General features: G+C 46.8%; 2 protein-coding genes across 2 annotated transcripts; one reads left to right on the top strand and one right to left on the bottom strand.

Annotated features, from left to right (window-relative positions):
• Positions 1-2426: 2426 nt before the first annotated feature.
• On the bottom strand, positions 2427-6538 carry DFL_000360 (uncharacterized protein; the record flags this gene model as incomplete). Its single annotated transcript, XM_067632561.1, has 8 exons — positions 2427-2672; positions 2738-3007; positions 3065-4511; positions 4569-5535; positions 5588-5923; positions 5992-6311; positions 6381-6430; positions 6521-6538. The coding sequence occupies 8 exons, from the start codon at positions 6536-6538 to the stop codon at positions 2427-2429; spliced, it is 3654 nt and encodes a 1217-aa protein (XP_067494891.1).
• Positions 6539-7948: 1410 nt separating this feature from the next.
• On the top strand, positions 7949-12888 carry DFL_000359 (uncharacterized protein; the record flags this gene model as incomplete). The annotated part of the gene is made up of 4 exons (XM_067632549.1): positions 7949-8151; positions 8207-11939; positions 11997-12340; positions 12405-12888. The coding sequence occupies 4 exons, from the start codon at positions 7949-7951 to the stop codon at positions 12886-12888; spliced, it is 4764 nt and encodes a 1587-aa protein (XP_067494890.1).
• Between the last annotated feature and the right edge of the window lie 470 nt (positions 12889-13358).

The following is a 13358-nucleotide window of genomic DNA, read 5'->3' as shown; positions in this document are numbered from 1 at the left end:
CCCGAAGTCTTCGCACAACACATAGAACCGAGGTAAAGTAATGACGATTACCCACTGGGGAGTCAAAAGGAAGCATGGGTTTAGGTTTGTCGCACAGATGCATGCTTCCTAAACATTTAGGTACACATCAAATGCGATACTGTCAACATTGAAATAAATATAGTGACGACTTGAAACCCGTCAATACATCCATGCAATCAGACAAAGCTGCGCCATTGCTAAAACAATACAGCACCTTATCCAGTCATGCTTGTGAACGGCGAAGTAATTCGTTTTAATTTTAGGATTGGATCCATGGATATAACCAACAATTGCAAGCTGCCGTGAGATCAATAAATATAGCTTGCTCTCAGCCCCTCCTAGATGTTCACGTATAGCAGACCAGACCCTATCAAACTTTCATCGATACTACGCAATCATCGAATTACCCCTCCAAATGATATTCTCACTAGCTTTCGGTAGCAGAAAAACAATACCAAACGGAGTAGAATACACCCCCCAACTCTCTCTTTACTATGGTGGAACTACCACGCATCCACTGAAACGTATCAATGGTGGCTTCCCTACATCCGAGTCCCCGCACAAATCACCTACCAATGGATACTCAAATACCTGGGCTTTAGCATAGGCTTCGCCTGCGTTTGGATGTACATTATCGGAATAATCGCGCTAACCGCCTCCTAAGCGGCGATCAAGTCGGTTTATTAAAGTTATAGAGCGCTGGATATGTAGCAATGTTCATTTCCGTTGGTGCGGGAACAACAATCAATGCTACAGATGGAGAGTTTCTTTGGATCGTCAAGTGGTCGCTTTTGAATGGATATTCTTTTACATCGGAAGAAATTCAAAGAATACTCGACGGTGATGGTGGATTTCAATCTCTTAAAACTTCGTTATGGGGCCGAATAGAGCGAGGATCCTTTCACTATACCTCCTGCTCACCCGCACTGGAACTCGAATAGGACTTGCTGGTTTGGCGTCATCATACGAGGTACTCTACTGGGACGACAGATTTTATCGCTCGAGAATTTATTGGGGTTATATCATCGGGGACTCGCATTACTCATCGTCATTCAATATTTTATTACTTATATCTTGGTCTTTTGCGTCAACTGGGGTAGCATTTTTCCTCCAAATACAGCCCTAGGACTTTCTCTAACTCTTCGACCTTGTCTCAAACCCCTAAATGATTCAGGAGGGCGACAAAGTGATAATACTTAAAAGCCTCGGCACCCTAAAAAGCAAATTAATACTCTCAATCATCCTCAGAATTTACTCTCCCTCCCTAAGAGCCTTCGCAGACGCAATCATCCATATTGTACGATGGGTCTGTATATCCAGCAACAAAATAAACATCACCTTTATCGAATCTCTTCTAGACGGAAACAACTGGTTCAACCTTCCTAGTTTCCGCTTATTCTCACCCGGAGGGTTTAGAGGGCGGATTTGCAAGTTGATCGGTGCTTTGAGGCTAGAGCTATAGTAGCTTGTGCCAGTGGGCGGCCTTGATAAAGTATTACAAAGTACTTAAGGCTAAACAAGAACGGGGTTATGATACACCAGCACAGTTTGGTTACGAGACTGGGGGGTATGGGGATTCTTGGGATCGAGTAACAACTTCGACACTTTCGGTATCATTTGGGATGGTGGTGGGAATGTGGGGTTTATGCGCTGGAAATCTTGCTTCTAAGAAGTTGATACCGGAAGGAAATTCTTTGCCGAAAGCACATGCTTTCCGGCGACTCACAGCTCAGCTGGAGACGATTGGATCTGTGTACAATGAGGTTCGATACGGAAAAATCGTATTGTCTACGGGGGAGTTGGTTACTGCCGTCTCAGGAAGTGCTGAGGCGTTCGTAGCTGGAACGTATCGTTAATATCTGGTCTCGTTTAATATCTCGAGGTTTTATGAAGGAGCTACTGTAAAGAGATACAAATACCCTTACACGCAGATTTCCAAGACATCTCTACAGGAAGCATTCAATCTCCGAACTTGTATATTGTTAACTTATATCCTTTACTTTTTTACTCTGCGGCAACAGCTTATAGTTACTGCGTTGTCAACTCTCCATACCAGTAATTTATGTACTAGATTTTGAAAAAAGTATATATTCTTTTACTTCCCCTACTTTTCCAAGATCCCAAAAGACCCTCCACACCTATCACCCGCCAAAGCCCTAACAGCATGGCCATCCAAGCTTAAGTTTAAGAACTTACAAACCCCGCCACCACGAAAGCCGGCAGATTATAAGAAGCAGAAAAAGAAGGAAGTTTCACAAGAAGAAAAAAAAATGAAAAGGGTTTGAATAGAGGAAAAAAGAGAAGATTACTCTCGAGAAAACGGAATACCTGCTAAATAATCTCACCACCGCTCTACTAATACCACTACATCCCCTTGATACACATGCCTACCTCTAGCTAACTAACTAACCAGCCAAAAGCCGTAATCCACTAGCCGGAGCACCAATCTGGCAAACTTCACAAATAGTGCAGACTTTGCCCTTCCACGAACTATGGTACTTGCTGCCATCGAAGGGACACTGTTCTAGCGGCGAGCCAGAGTAGATGGGGGTGTGGCTTCCGGCGCAAACATCGAATTCAGCATATTGATCGTACTCGATCTCGATGGCATCGCTAGCGTTGCGTTCGCTAGCGGTCTTGATCTTGCGAGCCTAGATAGTTGATAAATCCGTTAGCTGATATTCACTTTGTCAAACTATGTAGAATTGAAACATACTTGTTCAAGCATCTTGCCAGATCCTCCAATTTCGAGCACCTTGTTGGCGAAGTGGCCAGCCAAAAGGACGTTCTTCTTGGTATAGGCTGCCTTCATTGCGGCCAACAATGCTAGAGTTTTGTGTGTACCCTCTAGCTGCGGTTTGGTGAAGTAAGCAGCTAGTTCGAGATTGCGTTTGATGTTTTCGGGGGTATCCGGTAGCTCTCTTCGTTCCAACTCTATCGACATGCCAGTAATGTACTCTGTCGCAGATTGGATCATTTGCTTTGCCTGTGATCCGTGTTGTTAAAATCAACTTCAATTAAAATTGGTGCATGAGATACTTACGTCTTCAACATCCTCTTTGTTTGTAACAGCAGTGACCAGAATCGAGTGTAGAACGTTCCTGAAGGCAATAACACCTTCAGCCAGATTGTTTGCCTTCATCGACGCGTAGCCCTTCTGCAAATCGCCAGTGCGGATAGTCTCGATGTCCTTTGGAATGAAGGGCAAAACCTTCCTTCCATCAGTGACATCAGGATTTCTCCTGATGTAGTTAACCAATGGCTCAAGGCCCTCAGTGGCAGGCAGATACGTCCTGCTAGCTTGATAGATCTCCATAAACCTTGGCTTGAGAGGAGCGAAATTAACTGCGCCAACCTGGCGGTTGAGAAGTTGCATGGCTGTCTCAAAGGAACCGGCAGCAACATGGTCGGCAGCAATACCACTGTTTCGGACCCAGCTGTCGGCTTCCGAGGCGCCTGTGCCACTAGCATCGCCACCCTGGACGTCAACAAAACTTTCTGGGGCATCCTCAATATTGAGATCATCATCTCCTATGTCCCAGCCGGCCGTGTCAACTTCTTCCTCGTCGATTTCCATGAGATTACCATTAGATCTCCTAGTTTCGCCTTCTGCATCCTCTTCTTCGAAGCCGAATCCATTGGTTGCCGGGGCAGGTTCGTCTTCGATCTTCAGGTCCTCAAGCTGGCCAAGAATTGCCTTTTCGAAAAATGAGAGAGAAGTGGCCTTGAGAGGCCAGTTTGCCTTGAAGGTTTCAGTGACAGGATGCAGAGGAGCAAGAGCAACTCCAGGGGAAGGAAGATTGATTTGTTCTTCAGTCAACCCTGTGGCATCGAGAATCTCTTGAGCTTCATCTTGGAGACCAGCGGCCTTAGCGGTGACATAGGCGAGCGGGTATAGATCGATCTCCTTGAAGAGCTCTATCCTCTCAGCCACATCGCCAAGGTACAGGGAGTTTTGGAAACGAGACATATAGTCTCCTCGATGTGCGGCGATCTTGCCCATACGCTTGAGTTTCTCGTTATCTCCGGTGATTAAGTACAAGAAACTCAACTTGTCGAAGTTCCTCAGTTTCTGGTATGTCATCTCAACAACCTGGTGATTTCCTTGGTTGAGAGCTTCGGTTCCCAATCTTGTCCAGAGTTGCGGTCGATCGAGTTCCTTGCACATCTCAACGGCGACTTCAAGGTTTCCACATTCAAGCGCTAGTTCGAACTTGGTAGCTGGGTCTTGGACGAATTGCAGAGCGATTTCGGGATACCCCTTCTTCTGAAGGTAGGAGATGATAGCCTGGCCGACGAGGTTGGAGTTCCGGATGATATGGAGCATTTCCTCATAATTTCTCTTAACTAAGGCGAGTTTGAAGCGGTATTCGGTGGGGTCGATAGGAATCTGACGGGGTTTAGCAGCTCTATCCAAGCAGTAAACGGATTTACCCTTGACCTTGACGAGGTAAACAGTTTGGTCGAGCGTTTTGATGATACCATTGTCACTAAAAAAAAAAACCGTTAGAATCCATACTTTGAGACCAAGCTTTTTGTAAACTTACCCGTTAGGAAGAGTATATTTGATGTGATTGAGGGTAGAGTAAAGAAGAACACCAGAGTCATCCCAAGCAGCACTCTTGATCCTGATAGTCTCATGCAGCGAGCTAAGCTGCTCAAGGTTCTTATTCACGATAACAATGTTGTGCTTGCTAAGGAGGGCCGCTTGTGTTCCATCGGCAGTCCAGACAACATATTTGACGCCACTAACAGGTAGCTCCGCCAACGTCTTCTTCTGCTGGATGTCATATAGAATAACAGAAGAAGCTGCACACAAAAGTAAGCAGCCAGTCCCGCCGAAATAGATATCATTGATCGAAACTGGAGGCTTGATGGTCTTCGTTGTGCTGTTCGAGAGGTCCTTGATATCGATTTGTTGATTCTGGCTGCTAAAGACGGCAAACCTGTTTCTAGCGACAAAGACGGCGCTATTTCCAGTTCCACGCTTCGAGTCCGTAGGCTCAACAGCACCAGTGGCGTCCTTAGGCAGAGGAATCAATTCGTAGGTGCCGCCATCAGCAGCAGATGTAACCAAAACCGCACGTTCCGCAGGATTGTAGCTCAGCGTCCTTGGCGGGATCCACGGGCTGCCAAGCTTCTTCAAGCTCACCATCGATAAACTCTCCGCATTCTTGGTGAAATCAAAACTTCGGACATGTTTCTCCTTATTAATGAAAAACAAGTTATTTTGATGCAAATTGTACGCCGGTCGTTCACGCTCGAGCTTGAAAACCATAACACCATTGTCGTGACCTGCAGCAAACAAATTGATTTCTGGATGGGCGGCAATGACCCAGTATCTGTCATTCTCGCGTTTGAAAGTCTGCACCAGCGACCTCTTATTTAGATCCCATACTCTAATCGTCTTATCCTCACCCACGGAAAGGATAAGGTCCTGATGAGGATGGAAAAGACAGGCAGATGCGTTCTGGAAGTGTCCTCTACATGTATCAACCTCCCACGCCTTTGTGTCTGCTCTAAAATTAGCAATATAATCTCGATATCTCACATAGAGGCTACGTACCACTCATCCTCCACAGCTTAACGAGTCTATCGTCACCTGCACTAACAATTAATGGCAGAGTAGGGTGAAACGCGACCCAATTAACACCCCGATCATGGCCCTCGAGAACAAACTTGACCACTGCATCGGTATTACCAAACATATCGGCCTGCTGCTGTTGGTTCCGAGACATCTGGTCCTCGAAGCTCATGGAAGTCGGGGCCGAATGTTTCTTACGAAGGCCCGAAATATCCCAGACTCTGACCGACTGATCGAGAGATGCAGAGACGATCAAGTCTTCCTTAGGGTGGAACTGGGCGCACATAGTATAATGATTATGCCCAGTCATGGTGCAAACTAGCAACAGTCAGCACTCTGGTCTAATAACGCGCCTTTTTTGAAGGGGACTCCCAGATCCAACGTACTCAAGCTACGGTTTTGCCAGTTCCATATTCTGATAGTCTGGTCGTCACTGCTGCTGACAATCCAAGGCAATTCGTGGTGGAAAAAGACAGTACGGACGTAATCAAGATGTCCATTCAAAGTGAACAAGCACCTTCTCGTTTGATAACTCCACACCTTAATCTTGTAGTCGTCACCACCGGACACAAATAATGGCTGAGTCTTATGGAAATCGACACCTCGGACGGGACCATCGTGTTCCTCGAAGCGGTCGATAAGGGTTCCCATTCGGTAATCCCAGAGCTGGATGGTTGAAGAATGGAGAGAGACAAGGATCCATGGTCTGCGACATATGTAGCGTCAGCCCCCATTTCTACGGAATATAAAGATGACCTCGAATATAGCAACTGACCGCTTGGGATGGAAGGCGATACCCTTCGCCCTTGAGGACTTGGACTCGAACTATATATCAACCAAACACGTCACGACCAACGGTCAGCATGCCGTCCCACTTGCGATTCTTGTTTTGAAGCAATTGATTCTCCGACGAACCTTAGTTAACCTCTGCATGTTGGAGAAGCAGGTCGCGGATTATTGAAATGAAGTCGAAATATGGTACAGCTCCCTCCCTCGGGAGACTTGTCGCTATTGGTAGCTCTATCCTCCTCCTAACTATCCCCACAACACAGTGAAGCGAATCGAACCCAATTCGAAGACGGGAACCAGCGAAGAAAATGGGGTCTCGGGATCGAGTAATTGGTATCGGAGAAGATGCTAGTGGATGCAGTTGTGGCCAGCTGGATCCGGTCGTCGTCGTCGTCGGCGTCGCTGTCGTCGGTAATAGCTTGCTTTGACGTGCGTCTAGGCTCAGGAGGACACTTTGCAGCTTTCCCACACAAAACGGCCAGTTTGGTGGCCGCGAGCTTCGGCTGGCCTCTTCTTGGCATCGAGCTCCACCAGACTACAATGCGTTGAGGTGTTGCGGCCCTCACGTGATAGATAATTTAGATAGCCAAGAGTGCCAAGATCATCGGTACCAGAGCTGCTTGGGCACATTCAAAACTGCGCAATTCTCAGCACTAGTGAATTCCCACTGTCAATACGATTCATATTCTGCAAATACCGGTATAAACCCAACCATAACCCGTGCTTTCGTGAGAAATAAAGGTTATTTGCTTTCATTACTGATTTTTTCGCCCGTTAACTAACGTTTCAGTTGGCTACCTAAATCTTCTCAGTACCCACTGTTAATTGTCTAGTCTTGGCAAAAGGGATGTCGCTGTGATGGCATTGCACCGTAAAGCCCCGACACTACAGCATCGATATCATGACATGATATTGTTTAAATTTTATCATCGGTCGGTGAACGGGTAGCCACTTGTGTAGTGGAGATATCCTTTTTTTTCCGTATCAAAGTGCAAAGTGACTAAAGTTTTGGTCCTTTGGGATTCCCATACCCGCGACTAGTGGCATTCCATGCGGCGAAATCTAGTCCGTTTCATGCCAGTGTATCTAATCATACTGCAGCCGATTCTCATAACGAGGGCTCTTATGATCACTAACAAACACCACGGAAGTGCTACACACGGAAGATTGGTGCTGATTGGCCCGGTTGAAAAAGTAATTACCATATCCGCCCGCATCTGGGGTAGACACACTACACTACCAGGCTGCAGACTTCGTCCGTGATCCTAAGCCAAAGTTGCCAGATTGTCGAAACGCGACCACGGTGGCCTCCAGTTGACATCGATGCAAACTTCCATCGGTAGATAAGTACCCAGGTATGCTCGTTCGCCAACCTTTCTTCCATGATATCCATCTATCAGATTTAATTGGGATTCCGGAGCTAATATGGTGACGAACGACATTGATTTAAGCTTAAGCTGCTGATAACAGGACACTTCTCGCTTACACCGAATTCACGAATTCACCACCAAACCGAGACTGTGTTACAAAAGTCTCAGGCATAAGGCGGGCAGAATGTGGTTCTCCACACTCCGTACCCAGCAATCCAGCCGAAGGGTACTGCTTAGTGGTGTCCTGGCATTGGCATCTCTGCAGGGCGTGTATGCTCGTAGTCAACCTCAGGATATCGAAGAACCTGGAACGGTAAAGCAATGGGAGGGGCTCAATTTGAGTCTAAAGACACCATGGAATGGAGGTCCATATATTTTGGAGATCTTGTAAGTTTGGATTGGCTTCCAATCAGCGAATTTATTCTTTCTAACAGTTGAATAGAGAATGCGCTGGACTCGAAGAACCAGAGTTCTATTTTACGCTCCTCGACCTCATCAAGACTAGGGGGATCAATATTGCCGATTCAGACAAGGAGATGTACGATACTGTGGTTGAACGTGTCGAACAGCAGCAACTATTAGACCACCGTTTTATCCCTACCTGGAAGTTTTGTATCTCCCTTCGAGAAACAGCTCCTAGGATTGAAGCACAATATCAATTCTACTCGAATAGCGTCACATTCCCGAAAGGAAAGAGCTGCCCGGTATGGTTCGACGACGGAGAAAGGCAGAGCTGTAATCCGGAAGACATCTCCAAAGTCAAGCCTGGATCGAGCTCTGCTTCTAAGTCAATTGCTTTCGACAGACAGAACAAAGAGGATACTAGAAAGGGATTGGTCACGTTCTACATCGATATTATCGACAAAGGATTCCCACAGGCATACTCGGAAATGACTGCAGCTGCTGATAAAGCCGGGATTGCCTACAAAGTTCGCTATAAACCGTCTCCTTCTTTGAAGAATCCCAAACCTGTTGGACTGAGTGGATATGGTGTCGGACTCTCCTTGAAGAAGACAGATTATCTCGTCATCGATGACAGAGGTGCGAAGGAAGGTAGCGCATCTGCTTCTGACGCCTCCTCTACAGAATCATCAGCAAAGCCTTCTGCAACCTATAAGTTCAGGACACCAGAAAACCTGAAACCAGGAGAGAAACGGTTTCCTCTCTGGGATCTAGAAGATGTAGACGACCCCGTCAGAGATCTCAGGGATCTCCTCCCTCTCTCGCAGACAAATGTTGGAGATATTGGCTTCAAGACAGCAAATTTCATTACCAAGAGCGGAATCTTCCCTCCGGATATGCTTATGAAGATTCTATCTGACTATCCAAAATATGCACATACCATCGGTACAATGGGAGGTGTTCTCAACGAGTGGATGGAAGAGCATAGCGAAAATCGAGAAAAGTTCGTACCTCCTGGCTACAATATCATGTTCCTCAATGGAATGGCCCTAGACCCCTCTGAAGTTACCGCAACGAATCTTATCAAAATAATGCGGCGCGAGCGCCATCATGGAATCCAGATCCGTCTCCTTGGGTTGAACCAACAGGAAACCCTTGACCTTCTCGCTCATGAAAACATCACTAATGCAAAGATGACACCTGATGAGCCTCGATTCGACTTCCGCGAGCAAGAAGGCGAAGAAAATGCCATTATCTGGCTTAACGATCTCGCGATCGACGAGAGATACAAAAATTGGCCCGATTCTATTAAAGAAATCTTAATCCCTCAATACGGCGGCCAACTCGCAGCTGTCAGAAAGAATATCCATACTGTTATCCTACCGCTTGACTTCTCCAATCGCGAAGACTTGACCCTGATCGCTGAGAGACTCAACTTTTTTGTAACACGAGATCTCGCTCTAACCATCGGTATCGTCCCAGTCGTACGAAACAATCTCGGTTCCGCGAATTCTAGGATTTTCCGAGCTCTCCTCGAGTCCTACGACTTAGAAACCGCTGTGAGCTACATTAAAGACGGCCTCGAAGCAGACAAGCACGGGGTAAGATACCCAGCTCCAGAGTATGTCCACCATGCTATCAAGGGTCGAACTCGCGTGGAAGGTGCACCGGAAGTCTCCCTCTCCGCGGTCATGGAATCGAAGGAATTCCAGGCTTACGCAAGGGCAGCCGGAAACTGGGAATCTAGGTTCAGTGTTACTAGTCGACCGTACCCCTTCGTCGTCAACGGCATAGTCGACTTCTTTAGTGACGAATGGGTCAGGACTTTATCCGAGGCTTTGCCGAAGGACGTAAAACGCATGCAAGAAGCCATTGAAAAGGGTACACTCACCGATAATGATAATATTCAAGACTTCCTGCTTGATAACCCACTGCACAAGAGGAATGTTGCCATCTTCCCTGAAGACGGAAAAGTTCAACTCATCAACTTGGCCAATCTTTTCCAGTCCAACCCCGAAATCTTCGAAAACCTACCACATTTTCCAGGAAAACTTGTTGAGGAAGAGGAAACTTCGTCAGCTGACGTTTGGGTCATCGGAGACTTTGACACGGAGAGTGGATATAACCTTCTAGCAGAAGCATCCAAGCTCCAGGCTTCCAGACCCGGAATCTCCATCACAGCCATCTCTAATACAGGAGAAAAGACGAATGTTCAAACTGTTTCCGCTTTACTACACTCTCTTGTTGGGAACCTCGAAGTCCTCAGAAACAACGACCTGCTCCAAAAGATCATTGAAGAAATCAAGCCACAGAAAGATTACATTGATCTCAAGGTCAATGGTCAAAAAGTTTTCGGCGGAGATGCGAAGACCGAGGGATGGGCTCTCCCAGACAAGGTTGCTGCTGAGAAATTCTGGAGTGAGGCTGCTGCCGTTGTCGAAAGGAAGTTCGGCGTCAAACCTGGTCAGAGGGCCATTGTTGTCAACGGTAGACTTGTGGGCCCATTCGAAGAAGGAGTTAGTTGGACCAAGGATGATATCGAAACCCTCGTCCGGGTTGAACTGAAGGCTAGAATCACCCCAATTCTTAACGCTGCAAAGTCCTTAGATGTCCTTCCGAGACTTAGAGCCGCGAACTACAAGGCACGACTTACTTCCACCGTTTCCGAGTTGCTCGATGGTGAAAACACTAGTCTTTCCAGTGGTAGAATGACGGTCAGGACCAACAAGCCCATGGGATGGAAGAGAGGCAAGACTGTGCTCACAGCCGGAGATCCAATCTGGTCGACCTTCCGCTTCGTTGTTTCCCTCGATCCAGTTAGTGAAGTCGGACAAAAGTGGGCGCCAATACTTCGCGTCCTCATGTCCATGGATGGAGTTGGTATCTATACCTTCTTGAACCCCAACGATAACCTTCGTGAGGTCCCTATCAAACGGTATTACCGTCATGTCCTATCTTCTCAGCCTAAATTTGACGAGAATGGAGATATCTTGGATCCAAAGGCCCAGTTCATCGGTCTCCCAGACCAGACTCTCTACTCTCTTAGTATGGATGTCCCACCATCATGGCTTGTTACCCCCTCCGAGACCATCCACGATCTTGACAACATCAAACTCCAGACTTTCAGGGAACGTTTCGGAACTTCTGACCTTAACGCCACCTACGTCCTAAAGAACATTCTTATCGAGGGCCACTCTCGCGATACCACACTCAATGAACCTTCCGCGGGGGCCCAACTTGAACTTGGGACCCCGGAAAACCCCGTCATGCAGGACACTATTATCATGTCTAACCTCGGATACTTCCAATTTAAATCCAACCCGGGACACTGGCAAATCCGTCTTAAGCCCGGTCGTTCATCCGATATCTTCTCCATCCAAAGTCTTGGGATCTCTGGATTCACCACATCGAGCAACGCAGAAGATGATGTTAAGGATATCACTCTTATGAGTCTCAATGGTGTCACTTTGTTCCCAAGACTTAAGCGTAACAAGGGTTACAACAAAGTCGACGTCCATGCACCGCTAGGTTCCACTGAGAGCACCGTTGAGAAGGCCACGGGCTTTGCGGAGGGACTATTGGCGAAACTGGGACTTGGTAAGAAGAAGGAAACCGGTCTCGCAAAGGCCCCCGCGGAGATCAACATCTTCTCAGTCGCTAGCGGACATTTGTACGAGCGATTCTTGAATATCATGATGGTCAGCGTTATGAGGCATACGAAACATACTGTTAAGTTTTGGTTTATCGAGAACTTCTTGTCTCCGGCGTTTAAGGTATAAGCCCTCAGCTTCTATCTACTATAGGACCTTATTAGCTAACTATTCAACCAGGACTTCCTACCGGTCATGGCCAAGGAATATAACTTCGACTATGAACTTGTGACCTACAAGTGGCCTCACTGGCTCCGTGCACAAAAAGAAAAGCAGCGAGAAATTTGGGGCTACAAGATTCTTTTCTTGGACGTTCTTTTCCCTCTCAACCTTGACAAGATTATCTTTGTCGATGCAGATCAGATCGTACGAACCGATTTGAAGGAATTGGTCGATCTCGACTTGGAAGGAGCCGTCTATGGATTCACACCTATGTGTGATTCCAGACTTGAGATCGAAGGTTATAGATTCTGGAAACAAGGATACTGGAAGCAGATGTTGGGAAATCTGAAGTACCATATCAGGTATGCATGACCACTTTCCCACTATACACAATCACCATAGCTCTAACCGTACTCAATTAACCAGCGCCCTCTTCGTCGTCGACCTCAAAGTCTTCCGCCAACTCGCCGCAGGCGACCGTCTCCGTCAACAATACCACCAACTCTCAGCCGACCCCAACAGTCTCTCCAATCTCGACCAAGATCTACCAAACAACATGCAACGTCAACTCCCCATCTTCTCACTTCCTCAAGACTGGCTATGGTGTGAAACTTGGTGTAGCGATGAAAGCTTCAAGACCGCCAAAACCATCGATCTTTGCAATAACCCTATGACAAAGGAACCGAAGCTCGATAGAGCTAGAAGACAGATTCCAGAATGGACGGAGTATGACGATGAAGTTGCGGCGTTGGCGAAGAAGGTACAGGCTAAGGGTGTCGAGAATATGAGGGAGGCTTTGGTGCAGAAGGAGGCTTTGGGAGAGCAGGAGAAGGCGGTTAAGGAGGAGAGTTCTGAAGAGAAGAAAGAGGAGAAGGTGGCTGACACTGAGAAGCCAAAGGATGAGTTGTAAACGGTGGGTTAATGGGGGGGTTGCATGGCTACTTATTGAAACATTACATTTGATGACGGAGAGTTGGAGATTCCCTTCTTTACCATGATACTTTTTATTTTATCGCAAAACAAGCTTTTGCGTCAAAAGCATGAATGTATATATTATCCTTACAGACATAATACCATAATGGGTATTTGAGTTAAAAGAGAAAGGCAAGACTAAATCTGAGGCTAAACTGCTACTTGCTTGATAAACTAGAGGCCTTGATCGGACCGGGAATCGGCATACTCCGGATCCGCGCGCTCCGACGCATCTTGCGTAGGTTGAAACTTGATACATATAGGAACGGACAGCTTGATCATGATCTAGATCGATGTACTGAACATTATTTCATTACTTCCTTGTTAGTTTTTGCTGTAGTAGCATGCGTAGAAAAGTCACTATCCTACCCCTTCTCCAAAAAGTTCTACATACATGCCATGCCTAGG

This window comes from Arthrobotrys flagrans, assembly GCF_004000055.1.
Source record: "Arthrobotrys flagrans strain CBS H-5679 chromosome Unknown unitig_15, whole genome shotgun sequence".
In the NCBI taxonomy this organism is placed as follows: domain Eukaryota; kingdom Fungi; phylum Ascomycota; class Orbiliomycetes; order Orbiliales; family Orbiliaceae; genus Arthrobotrys; species Arthrobotrys flagrans.
The sequence above is the reverse complement of the archived record's forward strand: the minus strand, read 5'-3'. Positions and strand labels throughout refer to the sequence as shown.